This window comes from Delphinapterus leucas, chromosome 2 (assembly GCF_059928025.1).
Source record: "Delphinapterus leucas isolate spDelLeu-1000000601 "Yukka" chromosome 2, BTC_Dleu_Yukka2, whole genome shotgun sequence".
Classification (NCBI taxonomy): domain Eukaryota; kingdom Metazoa; phylum Chordata; class Mammalia; order Artiodactyla; family Monodontidae; genus Delphinapterus; species Delphinapterus leucas.
Genome location: NC_143130.1, coordinates 139,135,839 through 139,158,654, shown reverse-complemented (window position 1 = coordinate 139,158,654; position 22,816 = coordinate 139,135,839). Strand labels below are relative to the sequence as shown.

The window sequence follows — 22,816 nt, the reverse complement described above, 5'->3', positions numbered from 1 at the left end:
GGAAGCTGTGCCTGAAAGGGAAAGTGAGGGGCTTTGGGGGTGCTGGCAATATTCTGTTTCTTGAGCTACGTATGGGTTTTACAAGTGTGCTCAGTTTTTGAAAATTCTTTCAGCTGTACACTTATGTGTACTTTTCTGTATGTATATTATACTTCCAGAAAAACCTGAGGTTGAAAAAAAACCCAATAGGTTAGTTTCATCAATTAAAAGATGATTCCCTTAGGGGCTTCCCTGGTGGCGCAGTGGTTGGGAGTCCGCCTGCCGATGCAGGGGACACGGGTTCGTGCCCACATGCTGTGGAGCGGCTAGGCCCGTGAGCCATGGCCGCTGAGCCTGCACGTCCAGAGCCTGTGCTCGGCAGTGGGAAAGGCCACAACAGTGAGAGGCCTGCGTATCACAAAAAAAAAAAAAAAAAAAAAGATGATTCCCTTACAGTTTTAAACTGCTTTTCCAATGAATGAAAATGCCAAATAACTAACAGTACTAGGTAGGCTTTCACATCAAGTTAACATCAGCAGCAGGCCACACTGCTGACTAAAGACAAATTCCTTCCTATTTCTTTTCTTAAAATCTTGAAAAACCTGTAAGCTGAAATTATTCAGAAGCAGAAGGTGAGCTTTTGCTTCTGTCGCTGTCGCTTTAGTTTGACTCTCACAAGTCTAGTTTGACTTACTACTTAGGATGCTCGATGTTCACAACAATCACCCACTCAATTTAATTGAAAGCACAAACCAATCTCAGTTTAACTAATCTTGAAGGCATTTCTAAAAGCATTTCTAAAATATTAATACATTCTGGTGGTGCAGTGGATAAGACTCTGCGCTCCCAATGCAGGGGGCCTGGGTTCAATCCCTGGTCAGGGAACTAGATCCCACATGTATGCCGCAGCTAAGAGTTCACATGCCACAACTAAGGAGCTGGCAAGCCACAACTAAGGAGTCTGTCTGCCGCAACTAAGACCCGGTGCAACCAAATAAATAAATATTTTAAAAAATATTAAAACATCCTGTAAAAGCCACTTAATTCCTTATTTTGGATACAAAAATAATGCTCGCTGCTTCAGTTTATGTCTATAAAGCAATGATATCATAACTGCATTTAAACTCAACTATAACTCTTACTCAATAGTAATTCATATAACTTTAATTACGTGAGGCCACAGATTGTTATAGAATTCTTATAAATCACATTCTTATAAATGATATTTGATAGCCAACAAAGCTGAAGGCAAAGTAGGTCCCTAATATAGTTACTTAACAGTTTGAATCTAAGAGCTTCTATAATTTACACACAGAAAATCCATTTTCTGAGATGGAAATTCTAATATGAAAACCTCTCTCAAGTTCTGGCCTATGACTATAGCTAAAAATACAGTGTATTATTTGTGTAGTCTTGACAGTGGATTTTGCCATATCTAGTCATTCCTAACTAAATTTGGAAACAAAAATTAAATGTGACATAGTGACCAGTTCACTTCCCTCAAGGCCAGACCTGGTAACTTTTGAAAAAGAATGAAAGAATGAAAAATGAGCTTTCAAATACAGGAAGCCACTAGAAAATAAGAACAACACTATTCCATATCCTAAAATTAGAGCTTTAAAGACTTTCTGTTGACTAGTAAGTTTCGGGGTGAGGGGGCAGGCAGGCAAGGGGAAATTTCTGCTCAGTGTACACACGACACCAAGGGGAATAAGGGCCAGTCCAAGTTCTATGTTACCATTACTCTGGGTAATAGTTCCAAGCTGTGAGGCACAGCTGTATGGGCCCTGCCAGCAAGGCCATCGCAGCATGCTTTGATAGCATGGGGCCCTGAAGTGTCAGGATACAGAGAAGGCAGCAGTTGTTGGCTGTGAAAACAGTCTGATACAAACCAGATGGGAACTTACTAGATGGGCAACACAAAGGAAAACAATTGGCTCATTCAACAAAGTCAGGCCCCTGCCCCAGAGAATTCACAGAAGACAATAACAGTCACCCAGAGTTGATGCAAACAAGAAACGGCCATGTGGTTACAGTTTAAAGAATTGTTTTTCCTCAGACTAAACGAAGTTTTGCTTTCTAATTCTTGTATTCATTAACTGTAGTTTGGTGTACAGGCCTTTTTGCCAAAGAAAAACATTTCATTTATACAATATGTATTTTTGTGACACCAAGAGAAATATATGGCGGCATAGAAATTTTATGCTGCTTCCTGTAAAGTGTTATGAACATAGGTTAAGCTATTTCAAGAAATTGGCAAATTTAGAAAATGATTTATCAGGCTGACACAGTAATTAGAAAATAGCCAACATAATATTTCCATGACTTCCTAAGTCTGATTTGTTTTAACGTAGGCAAAATAACACAAAGGCAGTAATCACAGACTTTCGGAACTACACTTCTACCTACGTGATTTTTTTCTGACTTTATTAGATGGGGCAGTATTATTGCAATTATATTCACAGGAAAAAGGTGCCAGTGTTCTCCATAACCTTACTACCTGAGTCTCATCACACTAAAAAGTACCTGTCCATCTTAAGTTGACAATATAACAGGGATTAACAATTAGATTTTAAGATAACTTTTGGCAATAACATTTCACTTAAAGACTTTGTATGTATATATTCCACAACAGAGTTGTTTGTTCTGCTATTTTAAAAGATAGTAAATAGCATTCTAGCTTAAAATGATTCACAGGTAACTGCATCTTTCTCCATTGGAAATCCCAGCACAACCTGGGCCTCTGCATTTACTACTAATTTAAAAACACACCCAAGGGACTTCTCTGGTGGTCCGGCAGTTAAGACTCCGCACTTCCAATGCAGGGGGCCCGGGTTTGATCCCTGGTCAGGGAACTCGATCCTGCACACCACAACTAAGAGTCCACATGCTGCAACTAAAACGCGACACAGCCAAATAAATAAATATTTAGGGGAAAAAAACCACACCCCCCCCCCAAGAAAGCCTTATATTTGTAATCACTATTCTTAGGTGATGAATAAGGAGCCCATCAAAGAAACTCTGAAAATAAGAGCATTTTTCATGTACGTATTTGAACATATTTTATAATTAAGTAAACTGTTTTGTTTCGTACTTTCATAATAAACACATTGGTTTCTTAAAAGAGAAGACATGTATCTGTGGAACTGTGAAAATTATTGTGGTACTTGAGACACAACTCAGGTTTCCCAATTTGCATTTGCTGCACTATCCAGATTATTTTCATTGACTCTTCCCACCCTAAAAACTGAGGCTGAACACGTGAACACACCCTTCCTCAGTCTTCCTAATCTTAATAAATGGCACTATCATTTGCCCAGTAAGTTTCAGACCAGAAATCTAGGAGTAATTAATCCTTGACTCTGCTTTCAATTACATTCCACATCTAATCTGCTTTAATAAGTAATTTTTGAAATAACGTTATTCCTCAGCTTTATCAGGTATATGCCATCAGTACACAGCCTGAACCTGACCACTGTGACACCTCCACTAGGGCACAAGCCACCATCACCTTCATGTGTAATACTGCAACGGTCTTCCAGTTGATCTCCCTGCTTCCATGACTGTCTCCCTATGGTCTGTTCTCCACCTAGAAGCCAGGGGGAACCTTTTAAAAATGTAAATTAGAGTTTGTCATTCCCCAGCTCAAATCCTCCATAGGCTTTTCATCACACTCAGAATGAAATCCAAATTCCTTCCCAGAGTCTGCAGGGCTCGACAGGATCTGCCTACATCTCCTATCTCATTTCCTACCACAGCTCCCTTGCACACTCCCCTCCAGCCACACTGGCCTTCTTGCTGTTCCTTGGGCACAACAAGTTCATTCCCACTTTAAAACCTTCATTCTTCCTACTTTTTCTAGATGAAATACTCTTCCCCAAATGTTTGCAAGATTTCTCCTTCCCTTCATTCTATATGGAAATGCCATTCCTACAGAGAGGACTTCCCTAACCACATGGTCTAAAGGAACAAACCACTTACTTTGCTTCCTTCGCTATTCATCACCCTCCCTGCTTTATGTTCTTTTAAATTGATACTAGTAGAAATATTAATACAAATTGACACAGACATTATTTTTAAAATAAATAAAGCAATACCTTTTAAAAATGTTTCACTTTTTATTTGGAAAGAATTTCATATTTAGAGAAAAATTACAAGAACACCTATATCTCACTTACCCAGATTCACAATTGTTAACTTCTTCCCCATGTTTTAGATTGGTGTGATATTTCCCCGTGACTACATTCAGGTTATGTACTCAGATATCCCATCTGGAGGCAAACAGTATTCATTTGTTCCTCTGTGGCGATACTAATTTTGATCATCCATTCTGGGTACTGTCCTATGTCTTCCCTTTATACTAAATGAACCAATCTATGAGGAGATACTTTAAGACCATGCAAATATCCTGCTCTTTATTAAAATTTCCCTCTACATTTAGCATTCATTGATGACCTTTGCCCCATCTAATCTTTACTAAGATGGTTACAAAATGCTGACTTTGCAACATTAGTAGTCACTCCACATTTGCCTGTTGACACTTGGCATTCTTCTGTAAACCTTTTATGTTTTTTCACAACACTTAACATCATCTGAAGTTACTGTAAATTAATTTACTTTTTTCTATGATGTACACAAGTATGTAAGCTCTGTGAAAGCAAGGATTTCAATTAGTATGTTCACCACAGTATCCCCAAGGTTTGGAACAGTACCCAGCACATAGCAACTACTCAAGAATGAATAGAAAAAGGAAGAAAACTGTTAACAAGGCCCTTGCACTAGATGGGAGAATAAAACTACCTAATACATTGATCCAATAAACATTTACCGGGAACCTACCATTTAGGGTGCTGTGCTAGAGAGCAGGTGGTACAGAGGTGAATGAAACAAGGCCATTGTCTCTAAGAAATTTACTTTCTAGAGAAGGAGAGGCTATAGGAAAATAATCCTACAAGGTATGAGCAAAGGCTAAAAGAGAAGTATATACCAAAGAGTACGGGCCCTTCAGGGACACAAAGTGGACCAAGAATGTTTGTTTCTAGGATGGAAAGGTGGTGAAAGAGGGCAAGGGAGGGTACAGTTCCAAGTGAAGACATTGAGAAAGGTATGGCGGAGGGGAGCTTAGGAGATACTGATAAGTGTAGTAGGATGAGGGTTGAGAAGAAATAGAATTATGAAATGTGAGTGGCCACAACTGACTTGAAGAATCATCAAGCCCAGCCCTCATTCTGTAGATAAGAATGAATGATCCTACTTATTCCAACCTCATTCCCCTGCCCCTCTGCTCTTTCCCCTTCTCCCCTTTCCCTTTCTCCTCTACTATCTCATGTAGCCCCACCTTTTCCCTTCTTCCTATTCCCTCCCTTCCTTTCTCTGCACTCTTTTCTTCTCTCAGGATTATATCTTTTTCCCTCTCCCTTTGTCAAGGGTAGAAATGAGATGGGATCAAGGCTGCAGGTGGAAGAGTTATCTTTAAGGAGGTTTTAAAAAGCACGGCTTCTTCAACCCAAAAGGGGAAAAAAATGCAAGGATTAATGTAAAGCCATAAGAAGTTGGAGCTAGAGTAGCTATAAATGAAAGAGTAGAACTTTTGAAACACATCTGAAAGAGTAGAACTTAGAAAAACAAAAGCATATATTAAAAGAGAATTGAGGGCTTCCCTGGTGGCACAGTGGTTGAGAGTCCGCCTGCCAATGCAGGGGACACTGGTTCGTGTCCCGGTCCGGGAAGATGCCACATGCCGCGGAGCGGCTGGGTCCGTGAGCCATGGCCGCTGAGCCTGCGCGTCCTGAGTTTGTGCTCCGCAACGGGAGAGGCCACAACAGTGAGAGGCCCGCGTACCACAAAAAAAAAAAAGAGAATTGAGGGGCTTCCCTGGTGGTGCAGTGGTTGGGAATCTGCCTGCCAATGCAGGGGACACGGGTTCGAGCTCTGGTCTGGGAAGATCCCACATGCTGCGGAGCAACTAAGCCCATGCACCACAGCTGCTAAGCCTGCACTCTGGAGCCCGCGAGCCACAACTACTGAAGCCCACGCACCTAGAGCCCACGCTCTAAAACAAAGAGAAGCCACCGCAATGAGAAGCCCACGCACCGCAACTAGAGAAAGCCCACGTGCAGCAACAACGACCCAACGCGGCCAAAAATAAAATAAATAAATTTATATATTAAAAAAAAGAGAGAGAATTGAGGGGATAAAATTGGGATTAAGGGTTTGGGAAGAAGGGCTGGAATAGGTGCTATTTGGAAGCTAAAATCAGTATGAAATTAAAAGAATTACTGGGGAACTGGCCAAAGTCCAGTTCAAGCCTCACAGCACAGTCTGCTAACAGGTTATAATTGCACATATCACATCATCATCCAGCAGGATTTCATGACCAGGGAAAAAAAATCAGAGACCCCTGAAAGCAGGAGGAATCCAGAATGGGGATTACCACAGATCAAAAAGACACGGAAGTCTTGGATGGTGATAAGACAGTATTTACATGGGTTAACCATATAGGTCAGGCAAAATATAGGGCCCAGGGAATAGCCAGTCACGAGAAATAGGACTGAGTCGATGGAAGTCCCAGTACAGGTGGGAGAATGAATACATGACTGAAGTAGCTCCATTAACTGATGCACTATCTATCTCACAATATCTGCTTCCTGTGCCATTATCCAAACCAGCCAGGATAGTTAGGGGAAGAGAGAGAAAAGAAGTAGTAAGTTGTATAATGGATAAGACAACTATCGCTACATACTCCAAGGAGAACTCATTATTCCCCAACATATAGGTTCTTCCACAAATTGAGGTTTCTAAGGAAAAAAGAAAATCTAGAGAAGATGAAAGGCGATAAAAAGCCATCTTAGAGGGCTTCCCTGGTGGCGCAGTGGTTGAGTCCGCCTGCCGATGCAGGGGACACGGGTCCGTGCCCCGGTCCGGGAAGATCCCACATGCCGCGGAGCGGCTGGGCCCGTGAGCCATGGCCGCTGAGCCTGCGCGTCCGGAGCCTGTGCTCCGCAACGAGAGAGGCCACAACAGTGAGAGGCCCGCGTACCGCAAAAAAAAAAAAAAAAAAAAAAATCCATCTTAGACAACTTAGTTCCAGCTAATTAGTACCCTACTGCTTCTGAACGACATCATATAAGTCCAGGTCGTCATCTCTTCTATTCCTTAAAGGAGATGACTCTATGTACAAAAGGGAAATAAGAGAGTCAATAACTTGAATTCTCCCTAGACCAGCAATGAGAACTGTTTAAAGACAATCCCCTTGGAATTTCTTCTTCTTAAAGACATCATAAACACTGTTCAAAATCAATAAAACTTGCCTAGAAGACTTCATAGTCCTAAGCTTAAATTTTAATTTGTCCCTCCCATCTCTAAACAGTGTCTATGATTCTCATTTGTACTTCACTTCTAAATCACTACAGGTTTGCTTTGATAGAACATGTCTTCAAAAGCTGCCATTAGGCCTGAATTACATGTTTACATATGAATTACATGGTTAAAAATATGGCTTTTACTTCACCAATGTTATTTGTTTTTTGTAGCAAAGGATGATCTTGGGAGATTTTTCCCACTTAAAAAAATGTTTTAATGATTCTGTAATAAAGCTAGTAGTATTAAGCCTACCCAGATGATGTTAGAACTTTGTTTGGAGTGGGGATAGGGAAAAGGCTGTGCCCAAAGGCAAAAATTGAGGGCATTTTATATAAATAAAATCTTATTCTATATAACATCAATAATAATAGTGATAATAGTGGTAAAAAGCAAAATTATTATGGATAAGAAACTTTAAATAAAGTTTTAATTTAATAAAATAAAATATGTAAGTACAATAAAACGGTGAAAAATGTTTGTCAAGAACACATGAGGAAGGTTCCTAGGAATGACAATGAAATTATATCGCCTTTTGCCATTAGAGTTACAGGGTTTTTTCCCTAAGAAATTTAATCATTTTAATACCTTTATGTGTACCCAATACTGCCCCTAATTTTAATCCTTACTTTTAATCAGGATGCAACAGCTCATAAATGATTACTGAGCTCTTGAGTTATCAGTTTCTCTCTTGGATTAAAAAATGAGAGAACTGCTGACAGAACGCAATTCACCAAAACAGTCACTTGCCAGTAGATAGGATTATAGATTGGAAATCATCCTGGTTAATAAGCTTCACTATATTTAATTGTCCAACATGCAAATCAATTTAAAAATTTTGTAAAAGAATTCTAGGTTTTGTTTGTTTGTTTTTGTTTTGTTTTTTTTAACATCTTTATTGGAGTATAACTGCTTTACATTGTTGTTAGTTTCTGCTGTATAACAAAGTGAATCAGCTATACATATACTTATATCCCCATATCCCCTCTCTCTTGCGTCTCCCTCCCACCCTCCCTATCCCACTCCTCTGGGTGGTCACAAAGCACCAAGCTGATCTCCCTGTGCTATGCGGCTGCTTCCCACTAGCTATCTATTTTACATTTGGTAGTGTATATATGTCAATGTCACGCTCTCACTTTGTGCCAGCTTACCCTTCCCCCTCCCCATGTCCTTAAGTCCTCAAGGTTTAATAAATATAAATTATCTTAAATATATTCACTGAAGAGTAAAAAATTTGTTGAAAGTCACTTTATCTCCCTAACACTATATGGAACATGTACCATCTCTAGCATTTTCTCACCAACGTCCTTAAAGCTCAGAACCAATATAGATGCAACGACTATCTGTTAAAGAAGAGCTGATTACAACATGGTATTCAAAAAAGGACAGGTGTCCTGGAGACAGTCACGCTAATAATAGCTAATATTTTCACAGCTCTTAATATGTGTCAAGTTCTATTCTAAGTGCACTACTACCTGTCTTCCACTAGGATATCAACCTTCTGGAATAGATACCATATCACAGATGAGAAAAGCACAGAAAGGTTAAGTATCTTGCCCAAGGTCACCAGCTAGTGAATAGCTAGCAGAGTTAGGATTTGAACCCAGGTAATCTGACTCCAGAGTACAAGCTGTATGCTGTAGTGCTTCAAATTCTACAGTAGAACAGACATCAGCATGAACATCTGGAGTCATTAAGCAATGTTTCACAAAGGGTGGTCCTTCTTCTTCTGCATCAGGATGACCAGGGGTGCTTGTTTAACATTCAGATTCCCAGGCCCCACCTCAGGCAACCGATCAGAGTCTCACGGTAAAGCCAGGGATCTGCATTTTAAATTAGAAATGCAAAAGATTCTTAAGTCAAAGTTTGAGAGACAATGTATTAGAGACTAACAAACAATCCAGGAGTAGTGCATCCTACAAGTATAAAAATATTACTTCTCTGTTCTAATTCATTCTGAATTGAAATAATCCAGCTTCTCTTTTATTTAGGGTAGAGCTGGGTTAGTAGAATAATCCATTGTTATTGTGGTTGAAATAGTCTATCTAATTTGTATTTTATTTATATAAAACTAAAATCACAAAAAAATTAAATGATTATTCTGTTGATTGGAAGAAAAGCATCTGTAATACACTAACTTGCTGTAATACACTAACTTGTCAATGTTGTTAGTTTTACTTGGAGGAGGGCAGTGTAGTATAATAGAAATACTACTACACTAGGAGTAAGAAGATCAGATGCTACCACTAATCAGAATTATGACCTTTGGTTCTTGGGAGCAGGGGCATCATTCCCAGTTCAACAGAACCAAAAGTCATAATTCTGATTAGTGGTAGCATCTGATCTTCTTACTCCTAGTTCAGTATTTCATTGATATTAAAATATAAAGATATTATCAAATCTACACTTACCTCTGTGATTATTTTAGAAGGTTAAATTTTGCTTAGCGGCTGTTGAATAAAAAGGCTACTAAGTTTAATGAATAGTTTAAATCATGTTTTACATCAATTTGGTTTCTAAAAAAAATAGCATAAAAACTTTAAAGTCAGGTTTCAGGAAATCTGGCTAAGAACAATGAAAGGGTTGCAGAGGTTTCTGGAATACTGGTGAGTCTTCAGAACAATCCTGGTATATGTATTTGGTGAGACAGGTTTAATATCAAAGACTTGAGAAAAATCTACATGCTCCATACACAGTGTATAAATAATTCTACAACAATAAGAAAATTAAATAATTTCCACAATTAAAATACTCTTACATAGAAAAAGAAATCACTTTAGCACCAACAAGAGAAAATGTTATGGAAATCCTTGAATAATTTTCAGTGTCTTTTCAAATAGATTTTCCCTATCAATCCTCTTTGCATTTTGCTTATTTTTAGGGAATAGCCTTAGTTAAGCACATTTATCTCCTAGATTTTATATATATATATATATGTGTGTATATATTTCTATTTTTAAATCAAAGGTGTAAATCCTTTCTTGTAGGAACAAACAGTTGAAATAATAATCTATGATAAAAATTCATTAATGTGCCAGAAGAGTGTCTTTTCTCATATGGTTTATGCTCCCACCTCCATCCATTCAGAAAATATAAGAAATGTATATACATGAAGACAATCAGCAAGTTGACCTAACACACTTGCTGCCATGTGTTTATTTTTTCAGCACTATAAGAAAAAAGTGACAATTTGACAGTATGATTACCTAAAGATGTTTGTCTTTTTGAATTTCATAGTATTCTAACAAATTATTTCTGAGACTCAGTGTTTTAAAGAAATTATTCTTCTCAAACTACCCCCTTTCTTCTTTTTTTTTTTTTTTGTGGTACGCGGGCCTCTCACTGTTGTGGCCTCTCCCGCTGCGAAGCACAGGCTCCGGACGCGCAGGCTCAGCGGCCATGGCTCACGGGCCCAGGTGCTCCGCGGCATATGGGATCCTCCCAGACCGGGGCACGAACCTGCGTCCCCTGCATCAGCAGGTGGACTCTCAACCACTGCGCCACCAGGGAAGCCCCCCTTTCTTCTTCTTATCCCTTGAGAGCAGATGTTTTGTCTTATCCATCTCTCTAGCTCCAAAGCACCTTCTGCAGTCCTCTACACAAAAAGGATGCTAAAAACACTGACCTAAAAATAAATGTACAATGGAACATTATTGAGCCATAAACAGGAATGAAGTAATGACATCTGCTACATGAATGAACCCTGAAACCATGTTAAGTTGAAGAAGCTAGACACAAAAACCACATATTGTATGATTCCATTTACATAAAATGTGCTGAATAGGTAAATCCATAGACATAGAAAGTAGACTAGCAGTTGACAGGAACTGGGGGGAGGGGAGAATAGGGAATGAATACTAATGAATATGCGATTTCTTTTTAGGGCAAAGAAAACTTTCTGGAATTTCCATAACTTTTTAAAAATCACTGAACTGTACACTATAAAAGGGAAAATTTTACGATATCTCAATTAAAAAAAAATAAGAATGAGTAAATGAATGCTCACACTATTTCTCTTTCATTTAGAGCTAAAAAACACTGCCCACTGACTAACATGTAACCCGATTTAACTTTCTCTACCCTTGAGCATATGCTTGGTTGCTCCTTCCCCTTGCTTAACTAATATGTCCTCAAAGAACAAACAATTTTTATACTACAAAAGAAATCACAAAATCTTTTAGAAAAGTAAAAATGACTTTACATTATTCCACCGTGGCTGTCTGTACCATGGCTACATTCAAAAGTTTCAACTGAAAAATGATTATAAGGAACTATTCTCATTTTTCACCTTTTCTTCTTCCTTGTACCTTTTTACTAAATAACAGCATTAAACGTTGTTTGGTGTCAAAAGCAAATGATGGAATGAATTATCAAATTCAATTCAATGAAACATTGACTGTATGTAAGCACTGTATTTAAGCACAGTGCTATGTTGGGAAACAAGGTCTATTAAATAAATAGGAAAACCTACCTTAATAAATAAGCCACAAAACTATCCCATATATCACTTTCTCTGAAACTTTAAATAATCATTCTGGAGAATACAGCGATGGTAAAGGCAGCTCTTGCCACAAACTGTTAAGTCACACAAATATTTATTAAGTGCTTACTCAATAAAATGGTATAAAACAAGGAAAAGAGCATCTGCTTTGCCCTCAAGTAGATATGGGCTTGAATTCCACACCTTCATTTGCTAAACTGTGTGCGCTGGGAAAATTAGTTAATCTTCATGAATCTTACCCTTTCTCGTATAAATGCCACACTACCTGCGTGGCACGGTATTATGAGGAATAAATGAGATAGCATAAAGTGCCTAGCAAGGCTTCAGTAAATGGAAACTATTGTTAAGATTATGATTATGTTCCGGGCACCAAAGATCTGGAGGGTGGGGTTAAGGATGAATAAGCCATTTTCAATTGGAGGTTCAGTAAGGACTCAGGAAAATGCAGCTGAATGTTGAAGAATAAGAAGTTTCAATTCAATTTGGTAATATTTTGTAGAGGAATTTTCTGTCTATGTTCATGAGAGATACTGGTTTATAATCTTCCTTTCCTGTAATGTCTTTGCCTGGTTTTGGTATCAGGGTTATGCTGGAAAGAATTCAGTCCTTCTGGCAGTGGCGGCCACTCTCCTCTTCCAGGCCTGCACCAGTGAAGAAGAATCTCTCCAGTCTCCTAATCTTTCTGTTTCTAGAGGTCTGTGGAGAAGGGACTGCAAGTGAGAGTGAACCACTTTTGTATCAGTAGCTACCAATGGCTCTATGCTTGGCCTTTAGCAATTCATTAAAGAAAAGTCTAGTCAAATACATCTTATCTGCTTGTATGGTGCCTGGTATCTCTTCCTGTAACTGTGCTCTGGCACAGTGACGGGGTTCTTGTGTCTCATATCTCGGGAGGAGTCTGTCTTTCCGTGGACTTCAGGCTACTTAGTTGCTGTACATCATAAGTCCTCTGATGGGTTCAAGAAATGTTATGATTTTAGAGTTTATCTGACATTTTATTACAGTTAGGAGAAGAGACACTCTCCACTTTCCTCCTCCTAGGTGGAAACAGAACTCCCACATTCAGCAACATTTTAAAGTGAATTTCTATTTTATTAATCAATAATAGCATGGATTTGTGAAAGACACATTTATTCAGATTACAGCTTTGGATTCATGGACTTTGGGCAGATTTATTACTCTGTACCCCATTCCTTCCCTATCAGAGATCTACACACACGGCTTTTAAATCACTGTCATACTTTATGAGAAAAAAAATCAATTTAAAAAACTTTTAACTGTGATTTTAAAATTACTAAAATCAATTGTAATTTTGAGCTATTATAATTTAGTTATATTTCAAATACAAAGGCAAAAGTTTTCATTTGCACATATGGTTAGAAATGGCTTCTAAATATATATAAGCTTTGAATTTCCTAATTCTCACATATCTAAAGTCACAATCACTGTATGTTAAGGTATAAAAGGTGCTACGATGGCTACGAATTAAACCCAGGACATAATGTCAAAAAAAGCCTATTGTGATCTCCCACAAAAATGTAACCTGCTTTTGATAAATTAGTGCAATTACATTAGTAATTACTTTTAGCACTTTGATATATATTTTCTGAGCAACATATTTCATCTACAAATAAGAAAACTGAAGAATGCTGTGGTTTTCAAACAACTTTTACAACTAATCTGTCCTAGCATTTAACCATACAACATATGTTCTAATTTTCCCCCATTGATTATAGTATAGCCTATTTGACTTTCTAATTATTCTTTATTATGCGGTTCTTAACATTTTAAGAGAAAAACTAAAGAAGAAAAATATTTTTAAAAGTGAACTATTTTAATACATCATTTTATAGAATTTAATTGTTCCTGGGTTCATAACAAATAAATGGATTGAAAACTAGTCTCTCATTTGTACTGAAGAAAGTTAACTGCACAGTGAAAGGGAAAAAAATTTTAATGACTTACTAAATTACTTAAAAAGTTGCTTTCACTATAAAACTGTTAGACACATTAATCAGGACTTAGAATCAGATAAGTGGTATCATGTGCTCAAAAATATACCCAATGAATTAAATACCAAAAGAAACAGATATTATCTTTCAGAATTCAATTCAATTTCTCTCTTTTGTATTAAAATCTCAAAGTAATAATCAAGCGGAGAGGAAGGAGACAAGTACTTTACAGATCTCCCAGAAGCATACTGCTAGAACCTATGTCCTACCATATCTTCAGTCAATTTTTAATGGATGATCACTAAACTACTGCTACTGCTAGTAAACGGCTTGATTTCTTTATATACATATATTAAACTACTATGCATTTCAAAGTGAAATACATAATACTTCTTCCTGAAACAGTCATAATTTGGGCTTCAAGTATTCTTAGAAGCATTTATCTTCCAGAAAAGATGTGGTTTTGATTCCCTTGTGATAAGGTGAATTTCCTTCATTATCTTCAAGCCCTTTGTATATGATAGGATTGAATTCCTTCAAGGTCACTCAAAGTTGTGAAAGCCCTAGAGGATTATTTTGGCACTCTGACTCTCTTATTCTTTGAAACATTTGGCAGTGTATCAGAGCTTCATCAGAGAAAAAAATTAAATCCACAAAATTTATAGGGGAAAAAGTCATAACTGACTATATTTGCCAAGAGAATTGTATTCATTCAAAAAATATTTAGTATGGAGATATGTATCAATTATAGAGTGAAACACTTGGCTCCTATTTAAAATGTTTTATCTATAGCCCACTGGGTATTTATTTATCTTGGTTAAAACTGACATAGGCCTGCGGCTCTCCTAACTTCTGTATTGCATGTAAAATTAAATGAAAATAATTTTTACACATATTAAATCCAACTGTTCTAGATTCTTTCTAAATAAAACTTCCTCCTACTAGCTAACACATTGGTTTCTTTTATTTTTCTTATGATTTTTACTGACATTAAATGTTAACTGCACACTATTATTTAATGACGTTGTAAGTCAACAAAAATTTAAATATTGCCATCTTGTGGTCAGACATTCATATATGTGAAACTGAAAACAATGTCACTTTCCTAAAGAGAGGTATTTACCCTTAAAATCTTACCAAAGATATTTTCCTATCAGGTGAGAAAAATGATCATTTTATTATATACAACATTCTCCAAGGAGACAAAATTCATTTATAATTTTAAGAAATTATAAATTTTTTAAAAAACTAAATTAAATATACAGTCATTGACCATGAATAGTAACAGAATTCAGTAGAAGGACATCAAGTCAGTCCTGATATTATCTTAGAAATATTCATTTGCTCATATCTATATACTGTCATGATTAATTTTTAAACACAATGAGGAAAGTGTTACAGGTAATTTTCCATAGGATTCTAAGATATAATACTAACACTACTGTACCACTGTTAGGTTTTAAAAAGTGGTCAGGAGGGGAAAGTTCTGAAAAGTTGGAGCAAGAAAGGAACAGAAAACAAGCAGAAAAGTAAAAACCTAAACCTCATATAACATAATCTTAAGCACTTCCTCATTTAGGTCCTCCCCAAACTGCCAAACAGTTACATTTGTAATTATATTGGCATTCAATATATGAGATAAAAAAACACAATTACAAAAGTGAAGAAAAACATTCTACTGCTCAAAATACTCCTAATACTTCTACCTGGACTGTAGACAGAAAGTTTTTAAACAGAAGACATCTTAATTTCTACTGCCAAATTTCAGAATTTAGGTTACATAAAATTTAAATGACAAAGAAGCAAGAAGGCAAACTAAGCACAAGGCCAACAGCTTTGCAGAAACACAAAGACAATATCAAATGCCGGGATGCTGACTGCAGGATCATTTAGCCACACAATTTTGGTAATCAAGCAGTACAGAAAAGTTCATTCATATGATAGCATCTAACATGAGTTCTTTGTTCTTTAAGTTGTACCTGTTGATCAAATCGCCACACAACATAAACAGCCTTTACAAAGCTCCTTAACAACCATAACCATTGCCTTTATATTATAATTTAAAACAGACAACTATGATACAGATACAGACTTATACATAGATAAAAAGACACTGACATTCAATTGTACAAGAACCAAAAGGTAAGATTAAAATAAAAATACTACCTAAGAGTTTTTAAAGTCCATCAGAAATAGTGTTTATTGGTAAAAAGAACTAACAAATATACACTCAAATACAATACCAGATTCTTTATCCCAAAGGGCTAAATCAAAGAAAACAAAAAAAACCCCTAGAGAATAAGAATAAAACTTATATAAAAGAATTCTCATTATATATGTGTTCAATTCACAACATGTATCAAACTCTTATATTATTACAAGGAAACAAATCTTACCTTGTTGCTGTGAAAGTGAAATATCACATTTATTTCTTACACGTATTAAACGACTTTGAACTGGCTTGTGTTCAACTTGCTTAACATCTTGGTCTTGTTTTTGTTGGTACTGAAGAATTTAAGACATGAAGTCATAATATTATTTTTTAAGTTACTTTAAAAAGATCTGAGCAATTAAATTATTTAGGTGTTTATTATATAAAATTTGAATATCATGCATGTTTTCTAACTACCAAATGGGCGATGGAGTACATATTACTAAAGAAAAGATATTGCAAATAAAATCTTTCAAAAGATTTGGGTAATATACACAGATTTCAGATATTCAAATCATTTCTATTTTTCCTAGAGAATTCAGAGCTACTTATAAACCAACTATTCTAGATACATACATGATGGATTTAGACAGGATAAAAACTTAATTTGACTGTAAGCACTTCCATATAACCATTTTTGCATAAAATGAAAATCTGCATAATGTACTGCAATTTTCAAAGAGCTTTTATATATAATAACATCACTGAATTCTCACAAGTGTTGAGTAGGTATTGTTACCCTCCTTTGCCATTCAAGAAAAGTACACTCTACCATAAGCCCCATCATCTCTCTTCCTTACTACCACCTAACGAAATTTGAAATTTACAGTAGTCACAAATTCCTTCACAATCACACATTACAAATTGTGATGACTTTAGCCATTTTCTTTCTTCCCCTTCCTGTTTTATGAGCCTAATTATGAATGAGTCTCTCAAAACAACTGTCAGATATAATTTGACAGGAACCTAAAAAGGTATCTCTGAACTCTTAACAACAGATACAAGCAGAGGAGAATCTGAAACACCTGTCCACATGGACTCAAATGTAACCACCCCAGTTCTGGCAGGTACTTATTTATCTACAGGTAAAAATGAGTAGCTTTAGACTGCAATAATAACAACTAGCCTCACCTCTGGTCTTCTAAGTTGAGAGCCATTAGTCATATAGGTTTCTTCCCTAAAGGAAATATTATTTTGGTGTGTATTTCTAAGATGGGTACTATGACTCTTCTGTGCTGCTTCAATTTAGAACCTTCCTACTGGCTCCCTTCCTCAACCACAGGGATTAAGAGCTGAGTATTGTGGAGCTAAACTGCTTGTGTTCAAATTTGGCTAAGTCATTATGTAGCTTTGACCTTGGGTAAGTTACTTAACCCCCCAATACCTCAATTTTCTCATTCATCAAATGGGGATGATAATAATAATAACTACCTCAGTAGGCTGTTAAAAGGATTAAATTAGTTAATACATAATGAACTTAGAACAGCCTCTGGCAGAGTAAGCACTATAAACAGTGTGTGCTAGTATTAGTACTAGCCATACTTCTCTGTTAGTAAAGGAAATCTAACATATGAATTTTTTTGAAGCCATTCTTCTGGTGACACTTTGCAGTTTTATTTTAAAACAGGCCAATAATTAAAGGAGAGCAATCTTTCTTTTATTGTTTAGAATATCTTTATTGAGGTATAACTGATAGACAATAATCTGCATGTATTTAAAGTGTATAACTTGTTAAGTTTTGACAAATGTATATACCCATGAAGCCATCATCACAGTCAAGATAATATGATGAACATATCCACCAAGCTCAAAATAACCTGAATTCCCTCCTATAACTACAGATTAGTTTGCATTTTCTAGAATTCCATGTAAGTGGAATCGTAAGGTATGCACAATTTTTTTGGGGGGTGGGGGTTCTGGCTTTTTCCCCTCAACACAACTTTTGTGAGAATCATCCATGTCACTGTACGTATCAGTAGCCCATGGCTTTTTTTTTAAAAATAAAGTTATTTATTTATTTTTGGCTGCATTGGGTCTTTGCCGCTGTGCGTGGGCTTTCTCTAGTTGCATCGAGCAGGGGCTACTCTTCGTTGCGGTGCATGGGCTTCTCATTGCAGTGGCTTCTCTTGTTGCAGAGCACTGGCTTTAGGCGCGCGGGCTTCAGTAGTTGTGGTGCACGGGCTCAGTAGTTGTGGCTCGTGGGCTCTAGAGCGCAGGCTCAGTAGTTGTGGTGCACGGGCTTAGTTGCTCCATGGCATGTGGTATCTTCCCGAGCCAGGGCTCAAACCTGTGACGCCTGCATTGGCAGGCAGATTCTTAACCACTGTGCCACCAGGGAAGTCCGTCCATGGCTTTTTATTGCTAAGTAGTATTCCATCTTATAGATATGCCACAACTTGTACATTCAGCAATTGATGAATATTTATGTTGTTTCCAGTTTGGGGCTACTACCAATAAAGTTGCTATGAACATTCATGTGCAAGCCTTTGCTTAGACATATGTGGTAGTTTCTCTTGGGTAAATAAATACCTAGGAGTGAAATGTCTGGGTCATATGGTAGGTGTACATTTTATCAATACTTTTTCAAGAAATTGCCAAACTGTTTTCCAAAGTGGTTGAATCATTTTACATTCCCAGCCAGCAGCATATGAGAGTTTAAGGGCTCCACACCCTTGCCAAAACTTGGCATGTTAGTCTTTTTAATTTGAGATGTTCTAATGCCTGTGTAGTAGTATTTCATTGTGGTTTTAATTAGCATTTTCCTAACGATTACCGATGTTGAGAATCTTTTTATGTGCTCACTTGCCATCAGTATATCTTCTTTGGGTAAGGTATCTGTCCAAAGATTTTATCCATTTTTTAATTGGATTGTTTGTTTTCTTAATATTGTATTCTGTGAGTTCCTTATATATCCTGCATATAAGCCTTTTACCAGATAAGTGATTTTGCAAATATCTTCTCCCAATCTGTAGCTTGTCTTTTCATTCTCTTAACAGTGTGTTTTGAAGAGCAGATGTTCTTATTTTTGATAAGACCAGTTTATTAATTTTTTTTCTTTCATGGATAGTGTTTTTGGTGTCATTTTTGCCTAACCCAAGGTCACAAACAATTTTTCTTTTATTACAGAATTAATTAACAGATATTTATTCATTACTAGTTTTTTTCCTGATCTTTGCTTGGTCACAGGTTATTAATACTGAACCCTACATAATAGTGTGTTCCATAAGCAATCTTTATTTTATATACTTTTGGCTTTCACCCTCAACACCATGCAATGCAACACAATACCATACCATGATGACTATTTATTGAATAAATCTACAGTGAGATTACACAGATTAAAAAACTGTATTTAATTTAACATGAGCATTTTTTTTTACACCTTGGAGAGTAATTATCCTATTTTTTCAGTACACAAGATTGCATGGGCCATTGGCTTAACTCAGTATGAAATATCTGATGCTTTCATGGTAACACACTTCACAAATTTTAATAGAATAAATATTTATTGAGTACCTATTATGCACAAACTACTAAACTAGATATTGCAGGGGAATATAGAGGTGTAAATGATAATAGCTATCTAACTTGGTAATAGGCATTTTTACATACATTATTTTAATCTTTAATTTAAAGATGAGGAAATTAAGGCTTAGAAAAAGGCTAAGTATGTATTCAAGGTCACAGCTAGAGATTGGATGAGCTAAGATCTATAGCCAGGCTTGAGTTAGTGAAAAAAGGAGGCATGATTTGAGGCTGTCTGACTCCAAAGACTGTGCTCTTGACAGTGTTCTATGCTAAGGCAATATTGTTACCATTCTGATTTAAGTAAAGTACAAGTGCTATTAATTGGGTACCTGAGGAAAATCTTCAGCTGCTACTGACAATTTAACATCATCTTCTTGTGTTGTCAGAAGTTTTGTGGGAAGGGCAAGGTGAGGATCTGGCTGCAACTCCAATTCTCCCAAACTCATTGGACCATGACTAGCACATAAATCTTCATAAATATCATCTGTTATCAAGTATGTAAACAAAAAGTTAAAATAAATTATTTCCTAGAAAAAGAAAAATTGGCTAAAATTACCAGTATTTCTTACCTGCTGAATTAGAAGTACTTCAACAGAAAATACATGTCACCAAGCCTTCACTGCAATTAAAACCAAAGCTCACAGAGAATGCAAAAAGTACCTATGTTCAAACAAATCTATGGACTGAAATTCTAAGGTTCCAATCAGCAAGCTGTTCACGCAGTCCACACCCAACACTCACTCCTACACACCAACTCCCAACACTCCAGATTACTTTTTCTATCAATAAGAGTCAATAGAATACTTTCCATCTAAAATGTAATCTTAAATCAAGGGGCAATTTCCTGACTAGAAAATGTTGGTATTGCTTATTTCTGTTCTGGCATTTTTCTTCAAAAGATCAAGCTCCTCTTTTCCTCAACCAATGGCATCTCAATGAAATCAATAAAAAGAAGACAATAAGAGCAGAGATAAATATTTATCTAATAATATCACTGTACATTTACATTACATTTTATACTCCAAGCACTTTCACATATATTATCTTGTTTAACTTGAATCTCACAATCATTCTGTAAGGCAGGAGGATACGATAGTTTTACAACTGTCTTTCACTGTAAGGCTCAGGGAAGTTAACTGTCAAAATATCAGAGCTAAGAGGTGAAAAGGAACTAAAATCCTCATCTTTCAACTCCTAGTCACTGTTCCTTATTTCACATTCTTGCTAAATTATTTCTAAGAAAATTGTTTTTCCTAATTAATGGTCACCTTTTAAATGTAGCACAATGCAGTCTCATTTTAATCAGTAGAAATAGACCTGAAGCACTATACATAAATTGTTTTAAATGAAGTGATATTTTAAAGACCCCACAGGTATTTTCCATTTAAAGGCAGTATGTTGACAATTTCTTAGGTTTAGCAAATAAACCTAGTATTCTCTAGTTTTTTTATGTTAATCTATATTTTTAGGTGGGTTTTACATACACTGACTTTTTTTTTTTTTTTTTTTTTTCATACACTGACTTTTAAGTTTTACCTTTCCAGAATTTGATCTACACAAAACAATTTCTCAAAATTATTACTTGTTTTATTCTCATTTTATTTATAAGATTAATTTAAATAATTGTAATAACATGCATCATTTAGAGCAACCATTGTTCCAAGCCTCATATTGGCCTTTTTATATTCTGATATGGCTTTTTCTATTCCTATGTCAATTTTCCTACATTTTCTTAAGACTGGCAAATGAATTAAGATAAAAGAATTCATACATACATAAAAACTTTTTGTACTGATTATATGATTATATACCTAGAAAGCCCTAGAGTCCCTAGTGAGGAAAAATAATTTTATTAGAAGTAATAAGACAATTTGGTACTACGACTGGATACTAAAAAAATATACAAGTCATTGGTTTCTCTCTATATTATGCAATATGCACTTAGAAATAGAAAAAATAATCTTTTACTATAGTGACCAGAACTGTAAAATAATTAAGAAAGGTATAGAAGAAGAAAATGAAGAAAATTATGAAATCTTATTGAAGAGCACAAAACAAGATCTGGACAAATAGTAAAACACATTAAATGTATTTTTATACATACATATAAAAATGTCAATTCTTCCAATATTAATACATAAATTAGCACAATTCCAATCAGGGTGATTTTTAATTGAAAAACATAATTTTAGAGTTTATATGGAAGGATAAATGCCTGAGAATTGTCAAGAAAAGCAGGAATTTTTTTTTTTTTGCGGTACGCGGGCCTCTCTCACTGTTGTGGCCTCTCCCGTTGCGGAGCACAGGCTCCGGATGCGCAGGCTCAGCGGCCATGGCTCACGGGCCCAGCCGCTCTGCGGCATGTGGGATCCTCCCGGACCGGGGCACGAACCCGTGTCCCCTGCATCGGCAGGCGTACCCTCAACCACTGCGCCACCAGGGAAGCCCCAGGAAAATTTATTTTAAAAAGTAAACTTGCCCTATCAGATAACAGAATGTACCATAAAGACACAGTAATCCAATGTGTTTTAGATCCTAAGGAATCTAGAATACTTAGAAAAAAGAATCGAGAAAAAAAAATTCCTACGGCTATGAGAATTTAATATACAAATTGGTTGATATTTTAATTCAGTAGGAAAAAGATACATAATAATTGGCACAACGGACTACTTACCTGGAAGAAAATCAAATTGAACTTCTACCTTACACCACTTGTAAAAATAAATTCCAGATAGACTTAAATATAAATATATACTAAATAATGAACTTGCAAAAAGAATCTGAGACTACAGATATAAGCTTGTATTGGGGGAAACCTAACCATGTGATGAAAACACAGGAAGTATAAGCGATGTAAATAATTCTATAAAATTTTTTAAATTATATGGAAAAGAATATAAATAATGTCAATGAACAAAGTACAAATTTGGGAAAAGACATTTGCAATACAGATGATAGAAAATATCTAAAATACAGAAATAGTTCTTACAAAGTTACAAGAAAAACTTAGAACCTAACAGACGGGGGGAGAACTTAAGTAAGTAATTCACAGAAGAGCAAATACAAATAGCCAACAAACATAAACTCAGCAGTAGTCAGCCATATCTTTATACTTTAACTGACAAAAATAAAAATAGTAGTAAACACAATTTCTGGAAGGGATATAGAGGGAAGGTTGTAATATATTACTAATAAAAATAAATTAGTTTAAAATTTTAAGACAGCAACTTGGTATATCTATTTTAAATTTTTAAATATATTTTCCCTTGGGCCCAGTAACTACTT

The 22,816-nt window shown here is 36.1% G+C and overlaps 1 protein-coding gene across 7 annotated transcripts in view; it reads right to left on the bottom strand.

Annotated features, from left to right (window-relative positions):
* The window catches only part of KIAA0586 (KIAA0586 ortholog), a 114,726-nt gene that overhangs the window by 22,158 nt on the left and 69,752 nt on the right, over positions 1 to 22,816 (bottom strand). For all 7 annotated transcript variants that reach the window (XM_089907753.1, XM_089907754.1, XM_089907752.1 and 4 more), the window contains 2 exons: positions 19,861 to 20,015; positions 16,188 to 16,296 (listed from right to left, as the gene is read on the bottom strand). In XM_089907753.1, coding sequence (XP_089763879.1) covers positions 16,188 to 16,296; positions 19,861 to 20,015 — 264 coding nt within the window. The remainder of the gene's footprint in view (positions 1 to 16,187; positions 16,297 to 19,860; positions 20,016 to 22,816) is intronic.